General features: G+C 35.9%; 1 protein-coding gene across 9 annotated transcripts in view; it reads left to right on the top strand.

The window, feature by feature from the left end:
- Nucleotides 1–20,633, top strand: part of TLK2 (tousled like kinase 2) — a 73,879-nt gene extending 53,246 nt beyond the window's left edge. For 7 of the 9 annotated variants that reach the window (XM_087713398.1, XM_087713399.1, XM_087713400.1 and 4 more), the window contains 4 exons: nucleotides 6,995–7,133; nucleotides 9,213–9,324; nucleotides 10,320–10,427; nucleotides 10,870–13,795. In XM_087713398.1, coding sequence (XP_087569524.1) covers nucleotides 6,995–7,133; nucleotides 9,213–9,324; nucleotides 10,320–10,427; nucleotides 10,870–11,043 — 533 coding nt within the window. In that variant the 3' untranslated portion in view covers nucleotides 11,044–13,795. Of the gene's footprint in view, nucleotides 1–6,994; nucleotides 7,134–9,212; nucleotides 9,325–10,319; nucleotides 10,428–10,869; nucleotides 13,796–17,432; nucleotides 17,594–20,253 lie in introns of those variants that run through there. The other 2 variants (XR_015696417.1, XM_087713401.1) reach the window with 2 other exon arrangements.
- The last annotated feature ends 461 nt before the right edge of the window (nucleotides 20,634–21,094 follow it).

Here is a 21,094-nt window from a genome sequence, read left to right on the forward strand (position 1 = left end):
TTATTATATACTTTATTCATTATGAAACTCAGCCAACTGAACATTCAAAATGCATTACAAATACCAGTGACTGGTGCTAATGGTTGATACGGTTTGCTGCCAGTGTCCTAGGTATCAACCAAGTACCTTCTTAAAATATAAGATGTTCCGAGTAGCGCATTTATTTTGCAGTTCTGCTGGTGTTATTGCAGGAAGCTGCAATTTGTTGGTGTATCTTGTAAAATTCTTGGGCATGGTGCCAAGTACCCCGATGACAATGGGTATCACTGTTACATGCTTCATCCATAGCCCTGTAGTTTCGATGACCAGGTCGCGATATTTATTATATTATTATTATTATTATACAATTGTATCACAGCGGCCAGTTGTTTCGCCGGATTTGGCATTGGTTACTAGTCGGGCCCCACCCAGGGGCCTAGGACGTCATAACGTATTTTCGTAATATGCGTGCAGATCCAAGCAGTGCGGCATTTTGCATTTGACTGATGGTGATTTTGTCAATTTTTAACTGTTTTAAATGTAATTCCAGTGCTTTTGGTATAGCACCCAGTGTGCCAATTACCACTGGAATTATCACTGCTGGTTTGTGCCATAGTCGTTGAATTTCGATTTTTAAGTCCTGGTATCTTGCGATTTTTTCATGTTCCTTCTCGGCGACCCTGCTATCACCTGGTATTGCGATGTCTATGATTGTGACCTTATTTTTCTCAACCAGTGTGATGTCTGGTGTATTATGCGCCAGTATTTTGTCGGTTTGTATACGGAAATCCCACAAGATCTTGACCATCTGATTTTCGGTGACTTTTTCAGGCTGATGTTCCCACCAGTTTGTTGCTGTTTTAATATTATAATTTTTGCACAAATTCCAATGGATCATTTGTGCTACTGAATTGTGCTGCAATTTATAATCAGTCTGCGCGATTTTTTTACAGCAGCTGAGTATGTGATCAACAGTTTCATCAGCTTCTTTGCAAAGTCTGCATTTGGCATCATCAGAGGATTTTTCGATTTTGGCCTTAATGGCATTTGTGCAGATAGCTTGTTCTTGCGCAGCCAGGATTAGTGACTCTGTTTCTTTCTTTAATGTACCTGTTGTTAACCATAACCAAGTTTGTTCACTGTCCACTTTATCTTTTATTTTTTCCAGAAATTGGCCATGCAGTGCTTTGTTCTGCCAACTCTCCATTCTTGATTTTATGACATCTTTTCTGTATTCTTGTTTCGTCTGTTGGGCCTTCAGTAGATTTTTGTTCTTTACTTCGATTAATAGATGTTCTTGACTTTCTTTTAAATAATCAGCCAGTGCATGTTTTTCTTCTTCAACTGTTTGCTTCACTTGTAATAATCCTCTGCCACCTGATTTTTGGGGCAGATATAGTCTATCAGTATCACCACGTGGATGTAAATTGTAGTGCACTGTCATTAGTTTCCTGGTTTTTCGGTTCAAAATGTCCAAATCAGCTTGTGTCCAGTTAACTATACCAACTGTGTATCTTATAACTGGTATTGCCCAGGTATTTATGGCCTTGATTGTATTTCCACCATTCAATTTAGATTTCAAAATTTTCCTAACTCTGTTGGTGTACTCTCGCCTGACAATAGTTTTTACTTCTCCATGCTTGATGTTATCCAACTGCAGAATGCCTAAGTATTTGTAGGCTTCATTTTCTTTCCATTTAATTAATTGGCCATTGGGCATTTCAATTCCCTCACATGCAGTGATTTTGCCCCTTTTTATGGATACAGTGGCGCATTTTTCCATGCCAAACTGCATTGAAATATCAGTGCTGAATACTCAGACTATGTTTGTCAATGATTGGATTTCTATTTCTGACTTTCCATAGAGTTTCAAATCATCCATATACAGTAAATGCGATTTTTTTTCAGCTTCTTTGGCTGTTTGGTAGCCTAATTTCATTTTTTTTAAGATTACTGATAGTGGGATCATTGTGATGATGAAGAGAAGAGGTGAAAGTGAATCACCCTGGAAAATTCCTCGCTTGATATTAACCATTCCGTAGATCTCATTCCCTGCTGCCAACTCAGTTCTCCATTGTTTCATCGCCTTTTCAGTAAAGGATGTAATATTTTTGCTAATGCCAGTTGTTTCTAAGCATTTTATGATCCAACTATGTGGCAGTGAGTCAAATGCCTTTTTGTAATCAATCCAGACCATATTCAAGTTCGTTTTTATGTTCTTACAATTTTCTAATATCATTTTATCAATTAGGAGCTGATCTTTTGTGCCCCTGCTCCTTCTTTTGTTGCCTTTTTGCTCTACTGGCAAGATGTTGTTTGTTTCCAAATAATCCATCATGTTATCTGCAATAATGCCTGTGAGTGATTTGAAGGTTGTTGGCAAGCATGTTATTGGTCTGTAGTTTTCAGGTATTGTTCCTTTAGTTGCATCTTTCTGAATCAAGTATGTTTTTCCAGTTGTCAACCATTCATCAATTTGGCCCTTTTGTAAAATTTCATTCAGTTGCCTGGCCAATATTGCATGTAAACTAGTCAGATATTTGAGCCAGAAACCATGTAATTGGTCCTTTCCAGGTGATGTCCAATTCTTTACCTTTTTTACTCGATTTTTGACCATCTCAGTTGTTATTTCTAATACTTGCATTTGTTTGTTGCCAATGCTTTTCTCAAAGTCATGTATCCAGTTGCTTCCTTATTGTAGTCCTTTGCATTTTCCCACAATTCTCTCCAGAATTCAACTGTGGCCTGCTTTTCTGGTTTTTTGGGTGTCACCATTCACATTAAGACTTTGATAAAAACGCCATTGGTCTGATCGAAATTGCTGATTTTGTTTATATTGGATGATTCGTGCCTCATATCTTTCAATTTTTCTAGCTGTTGCTGTTATCCGCTGTTTTACAATCTCTACAGCTTCATTGATTTTTCTTGTATCCAATCTATATCTTCTGATTAGCCGACCTATGGTTTTGTTGTTTTTAAGCCGTTGCTCATGCATGTTCTTTAAGTTACTAGCATCTGCCCTTAATTTTTTGACTTTTTGTTCTAATCAGATTTTCCACTTTGGCTTTGATGCTTTTTCTGTTGTGTGACTAGGTACTTTGATTTTAATGCCTAGTTCATTCGTGACTATTACAGCTGCTCTGTACATTAACTGGTTCGTTTCCAAGATGGATCCTGATTCAATTGTTGAAAACACTGCATTAACCATTTTCATGATAGGGGCCAAAATTTTCTTAGGCACAGTTTTTAGTGATGGTAAACGGTGCCTTTCCTCATTAAGCAGAAAATGCTCCATGATCTTATCCTTCAATTCTTTTTGTTTTTGAGTTAGTTCATCAGTTGGTTCAGTGATAACTGGTTCTAGTGGTGGTGGTGTTATTTCCTCCCCGAGAGCTTCTTCTGGGAGTTCTACTATAATGTCTTTAGTTGTGTCTTGAATATCAGTTATTTCCGCTTGTGATATTGTTTTTTTGGTTTTGCAATTTGCCTGAATTTCCTCAAGTTCAACTTCACTAAATACTTTATTCCGTATAATGAATCGCATTTGATCTGCTAGTCGTTGTTCACTAAGATTTGAATCTGGATATTGTTCTTTCCATAATTCATACATTCGCTTTAAATAACCTCTTTTTTTTGGCTCTGAGTTGTGGTAACAGGCCATTATGGCACGGTTTTCATCTGCACTATATTTTTGTCGTTTTGTTGGCTGATACACTTGTAGCCCACTTGTCGACAGATGCCCAGGGACCCCAAAGGCCGCGGCCCTTGTTAACCCGCACGACGACCGATGCGGTATAAATTTTTTATTCGTTTCTTTCACCATATTGTATGGGTTGGCGAGGTTTTTTTATGGGGCCAGTTGCCAACCTGACCTCAACCCTCCTCCTTTCTCATCTGGGCTGGGACCGGCAACGGCGGAGTTGTTGTTGTTGTTGTTGTTGTTGTTATACAATTGTATCACAGCGGCCAGTTGTTTCACCGGATTTGGCATTGGTTACTAGTCGGGCCCCACCCAGGGGCCTAGGACGTCGTAACGTATTTTCGTAATATGCATGCAGATCCAAGCAGTGCGGCTTTTTGCATTTGACTGATGGTGATTTTGTCAATTTTTAACTGTTTTAAATGTAATTCCAGTGCTTTTGGAATAGCACCCAGTGTGCCAATTACCACTGGAATGACCACTGCTGGTTTGTGCCATAGTCATTGAATTTCGATTTTTAAGTCCTGGTATCTTGCGATTTTTTCATGTTCCTTCTCGGCGACCCTGCTATCACCTGGTATTGCGATGTCTATGATTGTGACCTTATTTTTCTCAACCAGTGTGATGTCTGGTGTATTATGCGCCAGTATTTTGTCGGTTTGTATACGGAAATCCCACAAGATCTTGACCATCTGATTTTCGGTGACTTTTTCAGGCTGATGTTCCCACCAGTTTTTTGCTGTTTTGATATTATAATTTTTGCACAAATTCCAATGGATCATTTGTGCTACTGAATTGTGCCTCAATTTATAATCAGTCTGCGCGATTTTTTTACAGCAGCTGAGTATGTGATCAACAGTTTCATCAGCTTCTTTGCAAAGTCTGCATTTGGCATCATCAGAGGATTTTTCTATTTTGGCCTTAATGGCATTTGTGCGGATAGCTTGTTCTTGCGCAGCCAGGATTAGTGACTCTGTTTCTTTCTTTAATGTACCTGTTTTTAACCATAACCAAGTTTGTTCCCTGTCCACTTTATCTTTTATTTTTTCCAGAAATTGACCATGCAGTGCTTTGTTCTGCCAACTCTCCATTCTTGATTTTATCACATCTTTTCTGTATTCTTGTTTTGTCTGTTGGGCCTTCAGTAGATTTTTGTTCTTTACTTCGATTAATAGATGTTCTTGACTTTCTTTTAAATAATCAGCCAGTGCATGTTTTTCTTCTTCAACTGTTTGCTTCACTTGTAATAATCCTCTGCCACCTGATTTTCGGGGCAGGTACAGTCTATCAGTATCACCATGTGGATGTAAACTGTAGTGCATTGTCATTAGTTTCCTGGTTTTTCGGTCCAAAAGGTCCAAATCAGCTTGTGTCCAGTTAACTATGCCAGCTGTGTATCTTATAACTGGTATTGCCCAGGTATTTATGGCCTTGATTGTATTTCCACCATTCAATTTAGATTTCAAAATTTTCCTAACTCTGTTGGTGTACTCTCGTCTGACAATAGTTTTTACTTCTCCATGCTTGATGTTATCCAACTGCAGAATGCCTAAGTATTTGTAGGCTTCATTTTCTTTGCATTTAATTAGTTGGCCATTGGGCATTTCAATTCCCTCAGATATTATTATTATTATTATTATTATTATTATTATTATTATTATTATTATTATTATTTGGTTAATCTTTAGTGTGATTCACAGCCTTTGAGGCTGGTTGGTAGCTGAACAGCTCGAGTCCTAACCAAGAAGCTAGGAACTGTTAAGGTAATGTCAGAGGATATATAAGCTGTTCCAAGTAGGGTGGTTTTTTGTAGAATCAGAATGTTCAAGTCTGATAAATTTAAATTTTCCAAATAGCGAGCTAGCCCTTTGCTCCAAGGGCTCCAATTACAATCGGGACAACACACAATTTCTTTTTCCACAGTCGCTCAACTTCACTTTGCAAGTCCCGGTACTTGCAAATAAGTACTTGTACTTATTATTATGTGGTTAATCTTTGGTGAGATTCACAGCCTTTGGGGCTGGTTGGTAGCCCAATAGCTCAAGTCCTAACCAAGGACCTAGGAACTGTTAAGGGAACGTCGAAGGATATAAGCTGTTCCAAGTAGGGTGGCTTTTTGTAGAATCAGAATGTTCAAGTCTGATAAATTTAAAATTTCCAAACAGCGAGGTAGCCCTTTAGATATTGCTCCAAGAGCTCCAATTACAACACACAAGACAACACACGATTTCTTTTTCCACAGTCACTCAACTTCAATTTGCAAGTCCCAGTACTTTGTGATTTTTTCTTGCTGTTTATCTTCAATTCATGCATCTCCAGATATTGCAATGTCAGTGAACCATACTTTTTTCTTTTCAACTATTGTTATGTCAGGTGTGCTGTGGACCAAGTGCCTGTCAGTCTGAATTCTGAAGTTCCACAAGATCTTAACTTTCTCATTCTCTAAAACCTTCTGAACCTGATGTTCCCAGTGGTTTTTGCTGTACTCAAATCCAAACTTTTGGCACAATTTCCAGTAAATGATCTTAACAACGCAGTCATGGCGTTGTAGGTGGTCAGTTTGTGAAATTTTGCTGCACCCACTGATCAAGTGGTCGACTGTCTAGTCTTTCTCAAAGGCGACATTTGCTGTTGGTGGTAACATGTTGAATTTTTGCCTTCATGCAGTTTGTGACTAAGGCTTGCTTCTTGAGCTGCCAAAATAAAGCCTTCTGTTTCTTTCTTTCTATTATTATGATTATTATTATTATTATACAATTGTATCACAGCGGCCAGTTGTTTCGCCGGATTTGGCATTGGTTACTAGTCGGGCCCCACCCAGGGGCGTAGGATGTTGTAACGTATTTTCTTAATATGCGTGCAGATCCAAGCAGTGCGGCTTTTTGCATTTGACTGATGGTGATTTTGTCAATTTTTAACTGTTTTAAATGTAATTCCAGTGCTTTTGGAATAGCACCCAGTGTGCCAATTACTACTGGAATTACCACTGCTGGTTTGTGCCATAGTAGTATTATTATTATTACTATTATTATTATTATTATTATTATTATTATCATCATCATCAACATCATCATCATTATAATGTGCAATTTTCCTTCACCTATTAGTTTATCCTGTAACATTACATCTAAGGAGAGTTTCTCTTAGATGTGAGAAAATATAACTACATTAAGTTTTGGAAAAGAAGCCAGTCCATCTTTTTATCTTTTAGGCTAATACGACAAGGTATCACATTGATTGAAAAGAATTATTTTGCTATTCTATCCACCCTCATACTTAATAGGCCTGTTCAACTTCATTTTTTTTCCTGCCCAGGAAACATCCTCTTGGTAAACGGTACTGCTTGTGGTGAAATTAAAATCACTGACTTCGGCCTCTCAAAAATCATGGACGATGACAGTTACAATTCAGTTGATGGCATGGAGCTGACATCTCAAGGAGCTGGTACATACTGGTGGGTATATAATCTGTTTTTTATCTTGCATAGTCCATAATATTTTAAAAATACCTGTCAATAAAACTTTAGGGGAAAAAGAGACAAACATACATTTTGCCAAAAGAAGATTTTTGTAAAAGTAGGAGAAATAATGAGGACAGTAGATTCAACTACTATATCAAAATCACCGTTTTTAGAGGAAATTAGTTATCTCTTAGGAATCTGCAAAACAACTCAGAAAATAGTTCTCTAGCATGAACCTTCTGAGTTTTTTAGAGAACCGCAGAACATTCTATTCCTAAATAATTGAGTTTTGCACATCCTTAGTTTTTCCAACTCAATTAACAAAAGATTCTTCTTGTGCCATATCTATCGTCGGACATTGGTGATCATATTGGCGATCCTATTTTATCAAAAGCCACACTAAAAAGTGCTGCTGAGTTTTTTCTAAATCCCTTAGATTTTGAAGCCATGATGTTCTTCTGCCTTGACCTCTTTTGCCTTCAATATTTCCCTGGAGAATTAATGAAGTATGCCATATTTTTCCAGGTGTCGCATCACATCTCCAAAATACTGTAACTTTCACTTTTTATAGTTTTGATTATTTACTTTGGCTTTCCCAGGCAGTTTATCACCTCCTCATTTCAAAGATTAGACATGTAAATATATAAGGGATCTTAGTTATAAAACGTATAGCAGAATCCTTAGTGATTTTCAAAGATTTACTTGGATACATGAGAAAGGTCATCTCTTGTCTCATTTCCAAACTATGAACATCTCAGGACAACAGAAAAATTATTTTGGGAATATTTAAGGGGAAATCATTGCAAAAGAGGTGCTTATTTTTGTACATTTTTACTATGGAAATTAATTTGAAAAAATAATAAAAATCATAATCATGAATATTTTTCTCTAGACTAGCTGGTAGGTAGGCAAGTCACTATAGCCTATTACCCCATATAAATTTGTAGACCTGGAACGAACAGTTGAGGGAATAACAACCTATTTCAATATCCCAGTATTTTCTTTTAAAAGGCCTATTATATCTGAGATAAAATTACAGAACACTGGATAGTTTGTTCCAAGCTTGAAATACTCATGATTTCCATTTCAAGTTCAGAATATTTTGTCTACATTCTACACATATTTGACTGCAGCTATCTGAAGGGCACAGTGTCTAAGAATCCTGAATGGGTAATAAGGTGAATATTATAGCCGGCCACTGATACACCATACACTTCCAAAGAAAAGCAAATCAGAAGTCTTGTGGTTGTGATAGCTTACTGAAATATAAAATGGATGATCTTTTGCCTAAACAAGTAAGCAATACTGTAAGATATAGATAGACTAAAAATCACTTGAGGATATATACTTGAGGAGTGGGGTGCACTCTGAAGGTATAGTGTCCTTGTAAGTCAACAAGTCAGTTGAAGCAACATATTTGAGAATACTTACTGTTTATCCTTTATCACCCAAATTGTAGTGTTGGCCCTGGTTATAACATTATAAATAACTCTCCAGAAAATGCAGATCCATTGATGTAAAACAAGTGTGAAGAACATTTTTAGAGTCCATAGGTTGAACATATAGAAGTGTGGCATAACATCCACATAATTTGCATATTGGGTAATACAGGAAATTTAGCAATAGCCATAATGTTTGAATCACTATTTCAATAATTAAACATATATTAATAAAGCCAGCTGATTTCCTATGATTATTTTTTATTGTTTCAGAATAATTTTGCTATTTACAACTGAATTGTTGTAATAGAGAGCTGAAGTAAGAGACATTTTATTCAACTTTAAATCAAAGAAGCAAGTGAAAGCAACTTGGTGTCTTGTTGCTATTTCTGCAACAACAAAAGTTAATGGAAATTTATAGTGGTTGTTTCAGTGTATGCCATATAGAACCAGAGCATGCCCTGATAAGCAAAAAGAAAAAAGGGGGGAAAAAACAAGGGGAGGGGGGAAGGAATTTTAATCGTATGAAGTTCAGTAATAGTCCTTGGGTAAAATACATTCTGTGACATAAATGTTTAATGGTGAAAAAAATGGGCATTTAAAATAAATGTAGATATTACTACCTCTGCCTCAGGTATCTGCCGCCTGAATGTTTTGTGGTTGGAAAAGAGCCTCCAAAGATTTCAAATAAAGTGGATGTTTGGTCAGTAGGAGTTATCTTCTACCAGTGTCTTTATGGCAGAAAGGTAAGTAGAAGGACAACTAAGGTATTGCAAAAAATATTCAGTCACTTTAATCTAAGCTTTATGTGCATTCAATTACAGCTCCTAAAATTAGGAGAAGTGGTGATATCTTTTCCATGTAACAAATTTTATTAAAAAGTATAAACTTTCATGAGCTACAGGTTTCTAAAAATCTTTTAACATCTGGTTTATATGTTAATAAACCAGATGTCTATCATGTTGATATAACATCAATTTTTGCAAATAGATTCTGTTAAAAATGTCTGTGCTTACATATTAAAAGTTTCTGAATTTAACAATTTGTATATTGCCATTAATACCAAGGATTCCCATAGTTATAAGTAATACATATTACTATTAACACTTCCATGGTTAAAACTGTTAGATCTATATTGTATATAAATCATGGTTAACCAACAATATGAATATTTTGAAGACTTCAGTCATTTATTTTTATATATAAAATGTAATATTTTTAAAAAATCTTGATTGGCTGTCTAACTCATAAAGGAATGTCAGATGAAATTCAGGAAAGGAGAGATAATGTAAAGGAAAATGAAAGGATTTCTGAAAAAATACACTTGGAATTTGATTAATGATTACAACTAGCAGTTTTGTTTCACACTTCAAATGCAATTCACTGTCAGTGAAGAAATTCAGGTAAAGCATTCTTCACAAATATTGGCCAACCTTTGCTTAGACACATCCAGCAAAGGAGAACCACAATTTTTCTTGTTAATTGGTTCCACTATTGAACTACACTTACTATTAGGAGGTATTCCTACCATTCAGGTTTCTTACAACAACTTGACCATTATTCCATGCCTGGACAATAGTAAATAGCCTTCTGTATGATCCTTTTCAATAGAGCAGAATCCCTTCTTGTTCATCTTTTCTCAAAGCTAAATACATAGCTCCCTCATTTTCTTCTCCTAGAAATTTTTAGTTCTGTAGTCATCCTTGTATCCCTTTCTTGCACTTTTTCTTTTCCTCTGCAGCCTTTTGGTCACAACCAATCTCAGCAAGATATTCTGCAGGAAAATACAATCCTTAAAGCTACGGAAGTACAGTTTCCTCCTAAACCAGTGGTAACGCCAGAAGCAAAGGTAAAAAGAGTTATATTTCGTGCAGGGGAATAGGATTAGTCTAGTTTTTAGGGATTTGTTAAATTCTCCTATTGGAGGAAAAAGCACTACATTTTTTAGTCTATTGATCATTTGGATTGGTTATCATCTTTAAAACCGATAAAAGACCAATGAAATAAATGTAGGGAAGCTGAAATAAATGTTGAATAGCTGCCTTTCAATCAGAATTTTAGGAGGAATGCCTGTATCGCAAATGAAAATTTGACCTGAAGAAATCCTACCTGGAGCAAATTTCATACAATATAGGAGGATTTTTTTCTATAACTTTAATTTTCTATAACACTTCATTAACATAAAATTTGATTTGTTTTTGCTAGTGCTGCTAGTTTCTTCCCTTTACAAGGGGGAGTACAAATTTTCATTTCTCGTGCCTATTTTCTCCTTGTCTTTCATTATCTTGTAGGCATTTATTAGGCGTTGCCTGGCATATAGGAAGGAAGATCGGATAGATGTCCAACAATTGGCATGTGACCCCTACTTGCTTCCTCACATCCGCAAGTCTGTATCAACAAGCAGCCCAGCTGGAGCTGCTGTCGCCTCAACTTCTGGATCTTCTAATAATAGCTCTTCAAACTGAGCAGGAACAATAGGCCAAAACATATATATAACTGGAACTGCAGAAGGAAACAGAGAGAGTCAGACATGTTTTGAGATGCAGCCTTGGGATTGGCAAGAAGTCCACAAAATGGCTCCAAGAAACCAGGATCAGGTTCTTTGTTTTTCTCTTGCATTCTTGTCCCATCCGTAGAGCAAGGCATCATTGATTCTCAGCAAGGATTATGGCAACTTAAGCTAAGTAGCCAAGGAAAAGAAGATTGGTTGGTTCTAGTGCTAAGCAATTGCAAAGGCACTATCTGCTCTGGGCAGTGAAAGGAAAAAGATGGTTCCATGTACCGTGAACTTCCAAACACTACAGACCCAGAGTGCGGTTCCATGATGCAGGGTGCACACACTTAGTGTGAAGAAATGTGGTTTTGGTGGCAGGGTAAAGAGGCTGGAGACAGTCCACCGTCAATATTTAAAATATTTTTTTTCTTTTTTGTAAGACTACATCTCCTGGGAGGGAGGGGGAAGAAACCACATAGGTCAATGGTATGAGGTTGCACTGAAGGTTGGCATAGGATTTTTGCACTCTGTACAAGAGAATGCAGTGTCCTGCCTATTGACAGCACCAGCATTAGCATGTTATCCCAAATAATTTCATCTTTAGTAACAAATTTGTTTTTTAGATACAAGATGAATTAAATAGCAAGTCAGTGTGGCAGCAATTTTTCCTTAGAGTGACTTCATAATCTATGAGAAAGGAATGCAATGCAGAGTTTACATAACGACTGTGAGCTTAGATTTCTCTCCCCTCTCAGCATCCTAAGGAAGTTACTATTTTGTCAGGAATTATGACAGTTGTCAGTTCTCCCCTTTGAATAAATGTAGAATTTCTTCTTTTTTTTTCTTTCCCCACCTAATTCTTCGATCCATTCATTGATATTTCCTTTAGAAAACTGTGCTCTCTTTAACATGCATACAAATGCTGGCTCTAGCAAATCCTTTAGGCAAAGTTCTTATCTTTCCTAATCTTTCATATTAGCTTTCTGCATTGTTTTGGATGCATTTGCTGCATTTACATCTTGAAGGAAGTGTATGTAGAAGAGGCAGACTTTTTTAATCTTCTGTCTTGTTTTTAATTTTCTTCTTGGTTAAGAAGTGTTTTTTTTAATATTCTTTACTTTTTCATCTTCTAAAAAAAACATTAAAAACCAAAGAAGAATCCAGTTGCTTGAAACTTGTGGCAAAACGCTACTCCTGCTAATAGCTGAAAGGATGTTTACTGCAAGTACCCTGGCACAGACCTCAGTTCTTCACTTACAGCTGATGATTCTCAGTCCTCCCTTAATTTCTTGTTGGTAATAATATAAACAGAAGCAGTCGGGGCCAAATATTTTGAAAGTCAAGAGAATTAGGAGGAAAGAGCAAAATTTGGGTATAAGGGCTTTGTATGTAAACTAATATGAGGATATCCTCTGGCTACTTTTGCAGATCAGGTGACTTAAGACCTGATTGTTAAGTCTATTTGGGATCTGACCCTTTCTTCTGAAACAGCACAGTACATGCACCATTCGGTCAGAAGATGATTCTCATACTGAAGTGGAATTAAATGAGCCTGTATAAAGAGTAAGGAAACACAGTATGTCACTGTCACAACTAATATACCATAAGCTAGCTCATAGTGGTCATCTTTAAAATAATCTCCTCCAAATAGATGACTACCTTTAGAATGGGAGCTTCTCATCAGTATGATATGTTTTCAAAGCTTTGAAGGACCGTGTCTTCCTTTTTTCTTTCACACTCAATCATATTTCTTGCTTCTTTTCCTAAACAGCAGTTTCCAGGATTATCTAGATTTCTAGTGAATCACATCCATTGCACCTATTTCTCCCAATAAAGTTGTTAATTACCTCTGAAAACATATGAAAATAATATGTTTTTTTTTTGTTTTGTGTTGTTTTTCCCTTCTCCTAGTTTTCAATTTGCTTTCTTGTCTTAAAAGAAGCCAACTCACATGTCTGTTTCTTTCAGGGTTCATATGTGCCATGGTTACTCGTAGCTCTTTCACCTAAATGCAGCTCATATTAACTGTCAAAATATATAGGCAGAAATAACTGCTGCCATAACAAGATATGGCTGCTTTCAGCTTGTTTGGACAGTAATGATTGACCCATTATCTCATCTATTTTGGGATAGGGTTTGCTTTATTTTTCCATAGCTGAATGCAAAATATGAAAGCTTATCCATGTCAGTGCTCAGGTCTAACATTGTAGATTTTTGCTCTCCATATTTCTTACTTGGAAAGATAGATAGAAATCTGCATTTCATATATCCTATAGTTGATTCTTGATCGTTAGCAGAAATCTTATCCCAAATAAACCTTACAGTATTTAATTTTGTTTTTAAAAGAATCTCAATCAATCATAATGTTTAAAATTGCAAAATGACTCCCCCCCCTCCGCTCACCCATTAAATAATAGCTGTCTGATATATTGATCTTCATTCATTGTACCTGAGCAGAAACCTCTACCCTTTTCATGAGTTCATCACTAAACCAGGTTAAATCACTCTGGAAGAGAAATACAGACTGTGAGTTTTTCATTTCTTTAAGCGGTTGCTGAACTGTTTTATTTTGGGTATCCAAGCCTTTTTGTTGCCACACTGTTCATTTAACTGAAAGGGAAAAAGAAAGGTGTATGGATTTGTAACTTGAAACTAGGCCAGACTGTTTTGGCTTTGCCCTACAGACAAAAATATGGATATTAAACATGTTTTCAAAAATGCAATCTTTTCACTTGCCTGGTTTTATATTTAGGCTGTGTTATTGTTATGAGAGGCATGAAAATCACAAGCTGTATAAAAGACATTGGTCCTGATGAAACAATATAAGCAAATAGTTTGTTGAAGTCCACAAGAATTTGAAAAAGATGTGGTTTTCCTTCTCTAATAGGAAGATCTGATAGATTGTAAGTCAGTTGTAAAAATGAATAAAGCATTGTGGGCAGAAATGAAGTGCTACCTTCCCTTAAATATAAATAATCATGTAAATGGTTCCTCAAATGCCAAGATTTTTTAATTGAAGGGCCAAGTCCATTATGCTGGGAAAATCTTCATGATTGTTTGCCTTAAAAGATCTTACATCAGAAATGCCTAGTGAAATTTTAGAACTTTCTCCAGATATTTGGACAAGACTTCTGTCCCCAATATAATATAGGCCACTCATAATTCCTGAAAGCAGCAACACCTTGAATTCCTGAGCTAAGAACCATTTCTACTAATGTTATATTTTGCTGTAGTTTTTCCCAATAATAGTAAAATTGTTCCCATGATTGAGCACTTTTTTTGAAATAAAATTTCCCCATCCATTAGTACAGAAATATAGTGTTAAGAGGCCTACAATAGATTAGGCATGACTGCCTGAAGTTGTGCATACTTCAAGAATTATTGTATTCAGAAACTGCTTTGGATCTCACCTAAATACAGCTATGCATTTCTATTAATTAAAAGTGTCTTCTGTTTTTCACATTTGCATCAGAGTGATGCCACTCTTTAAGGAAGGTAATGATTCCTTTTGTTTTAAAGCACATTTTTTCACCCTTATGTATGCAAAAACCTAAAAAAATCAGGTTCCTTTAGTGAATTGCAGAGAAGTGTTATTCTCATGTAACATTTGAAATAATTTCAACTAATTTTGAAACTTATAAAATCCTTATAATATGAGATGCCAGGCTGCAAACATTATCATTTCCAAAAATATATCCTACTGGAAGTAATTAATTATATCTTCTTACAGACAGAACATTGTTTTACATTTTTTCCTAAAATATTTTACTTTCTTTTTCCTTAAGAAAAAGAAGGCAAATTTTCAAACAAGGTAAAAATCTAATGATCAGAAACAATCTATAAATAAATTTATATCTGTAACCTTCAACTGGGTGAAAACATAGTCAAACCTACAAAATGATGGAACCATTACTCCTGAGGGAATGAAATTTGGAGACGTTGTGGCTATGTCAGAGCTGCAGGGCTCCTGCTGAAATCATATGATTCACATTTTCAAAATTCCATTATATTTTCCAAGCCACTTGTGCAATCCCTCAATTCTCTTCTTCTCAGAAGTAGCCACAACCTACCTGGCTGGAAAGAGGTAGAGAAGGGAAAGGAAAGGAAAAGGAGGGAGGGAGGAAGGAAGGAAAGAAAGAAAGAAAGAAAGAAAGAAAGAAAGAAAGAAAGAAAGAAAGAAAGAGAAAGAAAGAAAGAAAGAAAGAAAGAAAGAAAGAAAGAAAGAAAGAAAGAAGGAAGAATGGAAGAAAGGAAAAAAAGATTTCTAATGTTCACTGCCATATTCCCACAAGATAATTCAGTGGAGAAGCAAGCCTATAGAAAGTCCAAAGTAGGTCTCACTCTCACTGATTTTTTGCCCTCCACTGATAATCCTGTTTAAGCAAACTTCTGAAACAATAACATGTGATCCTTATTTGCAACAAGAGGAGATTACCGTGACATCTTCCCATAAGTAAAGTGGGACACTTGAAGGGAAAAAGTCAGTGGAGATCATGTTGCAGCTGATGGTGGAAGTGTGTCAATACCTTTGGATTTGCAACTTCCTTCCTAGAAAACTTGCAGGAAAGGTTTCAGGTTGCAACTGTACTACACAAATATATACAACAAATGCTTCAAAATGCAAGAAAGATCCCTTTTAATGTATCCCATGTAAATCTACATAAGCTTAAGTTAGGGGAAAGTTTCCCAGGCCCCCACCCACCACATAAAAACTGCAATTATAAGCCTTCTCTAAAACTGGCCACACTTAGCCCAGGAGAGCTAAATAATGATGGTCCATCTATTTCTGGAAAAAATTAGATTGCCTTGCAGCTTTAAACAAATATAGCTGATAAAGTGTATGGGATCCATTTCAATCTGGCTTTTGGCTACAGCATGCAACAAGGTGAGGACTACAAGTACATCTGGGGGAGTCTATTAGGAATTATTATTGAGAAGGCCTATCATATCACAGCTGCCTCACAAACGTCATGAAAGATATGAACTTAGGGCAGGCATCCTGATCAAGATTTAATGCTTGCAAACTGCTGTCTAAAATATGCCAGTGCTGCACAATAAAGCTCTGTAACACAAATGCAAGAGTATAAGTCTACTAATTATCCTGGACCTTTTTGCAATTTTCAGTACATGTCACTTACAGTACTTTCTGGATTACATGATACAATATTATATATTGGTGTCACGGGGGGGGGGGGGGGGCTACCATTCCCCAGTAGTTTCAATCCTTTGTACCCAAAACTGATGCAGGGGGATTATTATTGATCAATATTTACCCAGTTGACCCACTTATTCAGAATCTACATCAGGGTTCCCCAACCTTTTTGGCTCTGTGGACCAATTGCTTCAGCAGGTGGGGGGGGGTAATAATTTTACATGCGCAACATGAATCCCGTGCATATACTTCACATGCTCGCTCAGTGCTTCAGTGGCCCAGTTCCCAATGGGTCTTGGAATTGGGAATCCCTGATCTATATGAAAATGTTTGGGGGAGATCATGCCAGAGGTTTGAAATGGGTTGCCAACATTATACTGATGATACTTCCTCCTTTTTTTTCTTCCCTCCTTTTCAAATTTGCTAAGTATGATAATAAGTATAATCTTTATTGTCATTGTACTTAAATACAACGAAATTGGTTGTGAGTAAAAGTTTAAAAAGAGAGAGAAGACAAAGGTATAAGTATGAAATTACAGTTATTGACTAATGTTTAGTCAGTTTTGGACCAGATTCTATTTCTAAAAGAGCAAGTCCACTCTCTGGGAGTGCTCCTTAATCTTCAGCTGTCACAGAATTCTTAGATGACAGCTGCAACAAGGAGTATTTTCACACAATTAAAGCTAGTATGCCAATTATGAAACTTTCAAAGCTAGTGAAGTTTGGTAAAGGTCATCCATTCCCTTAGTTGCATTCTACATTGGCTATTGGAACATGTTGAATGTAAGGCTATCCTTGAAAAGTTCCCAAAAATTGCAATTGCTGCAAATTATAGCAGGTAAGCTTAATAACCAGAAAAAAATGGATCACATTGTGCCTTGGATTGCATTGGTTCTTAGTTGCTTTCTAAGCATTATTTAGTTTGGGACCTGATTATTTGAAGAATTGTTTTTTGTATTAAGTACCTCTGTCTAATTGTCAGGATTTCCCTGAGAATACCTTTTGATAATCTTCCCCATAAGAGGCTCTAGTAAAGAGGACTTTTTGCATTGCCCTAAAATAATGAAATGTAGTTCCTTAGCTGTATTTAGACTTCTCTCAGTATTTAATTCTCCTGTGCAGGTGTTTAATACATGATGTTAGCATTAATTTATGTTTTTAATCTTTCACTATGCTCTTTATTTATCCACCTTCAATGGCTAAAACAGGAATTACAACAATTGCATGAGGCAAATGTATTGCTAATTCTTCAAACCATCTCACTGAAAAAGAAAGATGAAGCTGTATCTCATCATCACACTCTGCTAATCGATAACACCTCAGAATGGTTGGATCCCATATGTGAGTGATGAGAAGACTAAGTGCTTAGGTATATAAATCTTGATACTTAATTTTCTTCCCCTTTCTTCTTAAAAGACAGCTCTTGATAGTCATGAATAGGTTCTTGAGTATTGCCCTATGTTCGTGATGGTGAACCTACGCAGAGCCATAACTTAGGGCACGCGAGGTGTTGCCCTATGTCAGCTTCAGCTTATTTTGGGGCTTCTGGAGGGCAGGGGGACTGTTTCTCCCCTCCCCAGACTCTTGGAAAGGCATTTAATTACAGGTTTGGGCACACGTGCACACGCCATAGCACCCGAGAAAAAAAAGATTCACCATCACTGCCCTATGTCCTTGTATTCAAATATACCCGGGTTTTTTTGACAAGGTCTGCACCATGCCTTGCTATTTTAAGTGACTACTAACCTATCTTCTAAATTAAACCCCTTCTTTGCAATAAAGATTTAGGCAGATAAGTCTGTCAACTGTCAAAGAGAGCTCATTCCATGTTATCCAGGTTACTCATGTTTCCTCTAAATTGTGTTAAGAATAAAGAAAAATTCCAGTGTCTATTCTTCCAGTTAAATCAAGAACAAGGCTTCTAGACTAACACAAGTACTGGTTTTGCAAAAGCTTTCAAGGTTGTATCTCTAAAGAGAAATGTTCTAAATCCATAAGCACTGATCTAAAGACAAACTAAATAAGTATATTTAGTTAGAATCTGAAAAGTTTAGAATTCAACCTTTAAAACATGTAGGTGACCAAGAGAGTTGAACTAAAATAGAAACTAAATTTAAATTGGTTAAATTGAATTGAATTTTTATTTAATTTAGCCTTAGTTCTTTTTTCTGATTAGAAGTTATACTTTGATTTTTAAAGAAAGTTCATTCTCCATGGGATGCAGGAAGCATATAGATAGTCCTCAGCTTATGAAAAACTGAGCCCAAAATGTATGTTATTAAGTGAGACATTTGTTAAATGAGTTTGCCCATTTTACGACCTTTCTTACCACAGTTGTTAAGTGAATCATTGCAGTTGTTAAGTTAGTAACCTGATTGTTAAGTGAATCTGGATTCCCCATTGGCTTTGTTTGTCAGAAGTTTGCAAAAATTGATCACATGACTCCATCATAATTATGAACCAGCTGCTAAGCATCTCAATTTTGATCACATAAACCATGAGGATGCTACAATGGTCGTAAGTGTGAATAAGTCATGTCACTTTTTTTTTCAGTGCCATTGTAACTTTGAATGGTCACTAACAAACTGCTAAAAGTTGAGGACTACCTGTATTTGGTGATAAGTAATGAAAATGATGATTAATTTTTTTTGCCAAAAATTGTCCTGCTCAATATGAAGTTTTGCCAAGTTTTTCCACTAAATTTTAACATGTACTTTAGAGGCTGGAGGAAAAATGATTCAATTTTCCTTTGGAGAAGTAATAAAAACTAGATTGATAACTCTTAAAAAGCAAAAATATTTCTGATATTAATAGAAAATAAAATTTATCATTGAAATAAATACTCCAACTTGGTGTTGTTAGTGCTTTTTCTAAGTTCCATTTGCATTCCAAAAACAGCTATTTATAGTAGCATATTACAATGCAGGTGATCAGCTAAATGCTACTGGATCTCTTCATAGCCCTGGTATGCATATTGGATTACATCCAAATTAAGTCATACTTTAGTCTTTCAGAAACAAATAGGTCTTAGATTAGTCATTGCTAGTTTCTCCATAAACATCTATGAAACTAAAGCAATATTCTTTAGTACAGTTGTAAAAATCCATCAATAAAGCCTTCAAATCAGGAACCAAACACAGACCAAAATCAGGATTCAAACACAATTTTGAATCACAGAAAATGTAATATTTTAACACAAATCTAATCCCAGCCAATATTCTTCCAAACTATGAATGTTCGTGATACAGTTGTATCATACCTCTTGTCTGAGTTTGTAGCAAGTTATTGAATGTATTTTTCTCCAGCAGGAATCAAAGTTAAGAAGCTTGAATATATTCCAAGTCAGCATAGGATATTAATTCAAGGACAAGGAAAAGGAAACCTGGGATGCTCAAACAATATTTCTTTATACAATGGATTGATAAGAGTTATTCAATGTATATGGCTGAAAGTAACTCTTGGAAACTAACAACAACAATAATAATAATTCTATTTTTGTAACCTCCTCCCCCCACATACACACATACAACAAATAAATAGACAACTGGCAAGTGAGATTAAAAAACAATAAAAAATTAACAATTAACGTAAATAATTAGAATGGCTAATAAACCTGCACTTATTTCTAAAATGCATACTGGCCATGTAACTATGGTGTCATATAGATTGAGGAAGAATGAACAAATTATTCAAGGGACTCCTTGTGGTTGCCAGTATTTGTTTTGAGCCAACCCTGTTTACATCCAGCAAGATGTAACATGGACTTCAGCAGTGTTGCATATTTGAGCTGCATGGAGAATGAAAGCAAATGAGAGAGCAAAATTCTTTGTTATTCAATGATTTGCATGAATGGAAATGTGCTTCCCTAGTGTTATCTACATCTTATTCTCTTACTTCTTATATCTATTGTACCCAAATTGCAAAAATTGAAAATACAATCTTGATGGTAGCCAAAAGAGCTTCCTTTTTGCTGCCATCTAATGGTCATCTGGGTTTTTGCAGTCCTGATTTGATATACCTGCTTTCTAGGTTTCATCTTCTCGCAGCTTTGCACACAAAAGATGTTGGAAGCTATCTAAGAGGAAGACGTCTTGGAGTCTGACTACAGTACAGAATTCAATCCTCAACATTTGATGTCAAAATAACAAAGCAGACGGCAAAGAAATATCCCATGTGATTGAAATAGAAATGGTCTAAGACTAGAAACCAAGAGACTCTTAAGTCCTAGTCCTGGTTGGATGACTTTGAACCAGTCACATTCTCAGTCTAACCCATCTCTTGTGGTTGTTGTTGTGGGGAATATTGGAAGAAGAAGAAGTTTTGGATATATTTGTCACTTTGAGTTAGTTATAAAAATAATAAAGATGTGCTTTTTAAAAATCTCAAAAATAAAATCACTAAATTGTGCTGATAAAGTTTGTGTTGCATCTTTTCCATAAGTGAGATCATTCACTATCTCTCTGATATTTTTGAACTTCAGTTTAATTTCTATGCCAATTGATTGGGAAGAAAATAAATTGATGGGCTATTTTTCTTATGAACAAAAGAAATTGTGGGGGGGGCTGTTTGCTTTGTGAAGAAGCTTTCAACTTGCTACCCCTCTCTGCAGTATAAGGTACAATTTAGGAAGATCTTTAAGTTTGTTTCTGGGAAAAGAATGTCCTGAAAGCTAACCTATTTAAACATAGAAAAATAAGATATGGAAATTTTAAGTCAGATAATGAGTAGTATTTGATTTGAAATGAGGAATGATTGTTGAAAGAAAAAAAAACATGACTATGCATCTGAGCATGCCTTTATTTTGCTATAAGGAATTGAATGATATATGTCAGAGAAAGTAATTTGAATGCAATGGGAATTTTTAATTGAA

This window comes from Thamnophis sirtalis, unplaced genomic scaffold (assembly GCF_051295495.1).
Source record: "Thamnophis sirtalis isolate CommonGarterSnake01/CBP01778 unplaced genomic scaffold, rThaSir2_p1.2 scaffold_4, whole genome shotgun sequence".
Classification (NCBI taxonomy): domain Eukaryota; kingdom Metazoa; phylum Chordata; class Lepidosauria; order Squamata; family Natricidae; genus Thamnophis; species Thamnophis sirtalis.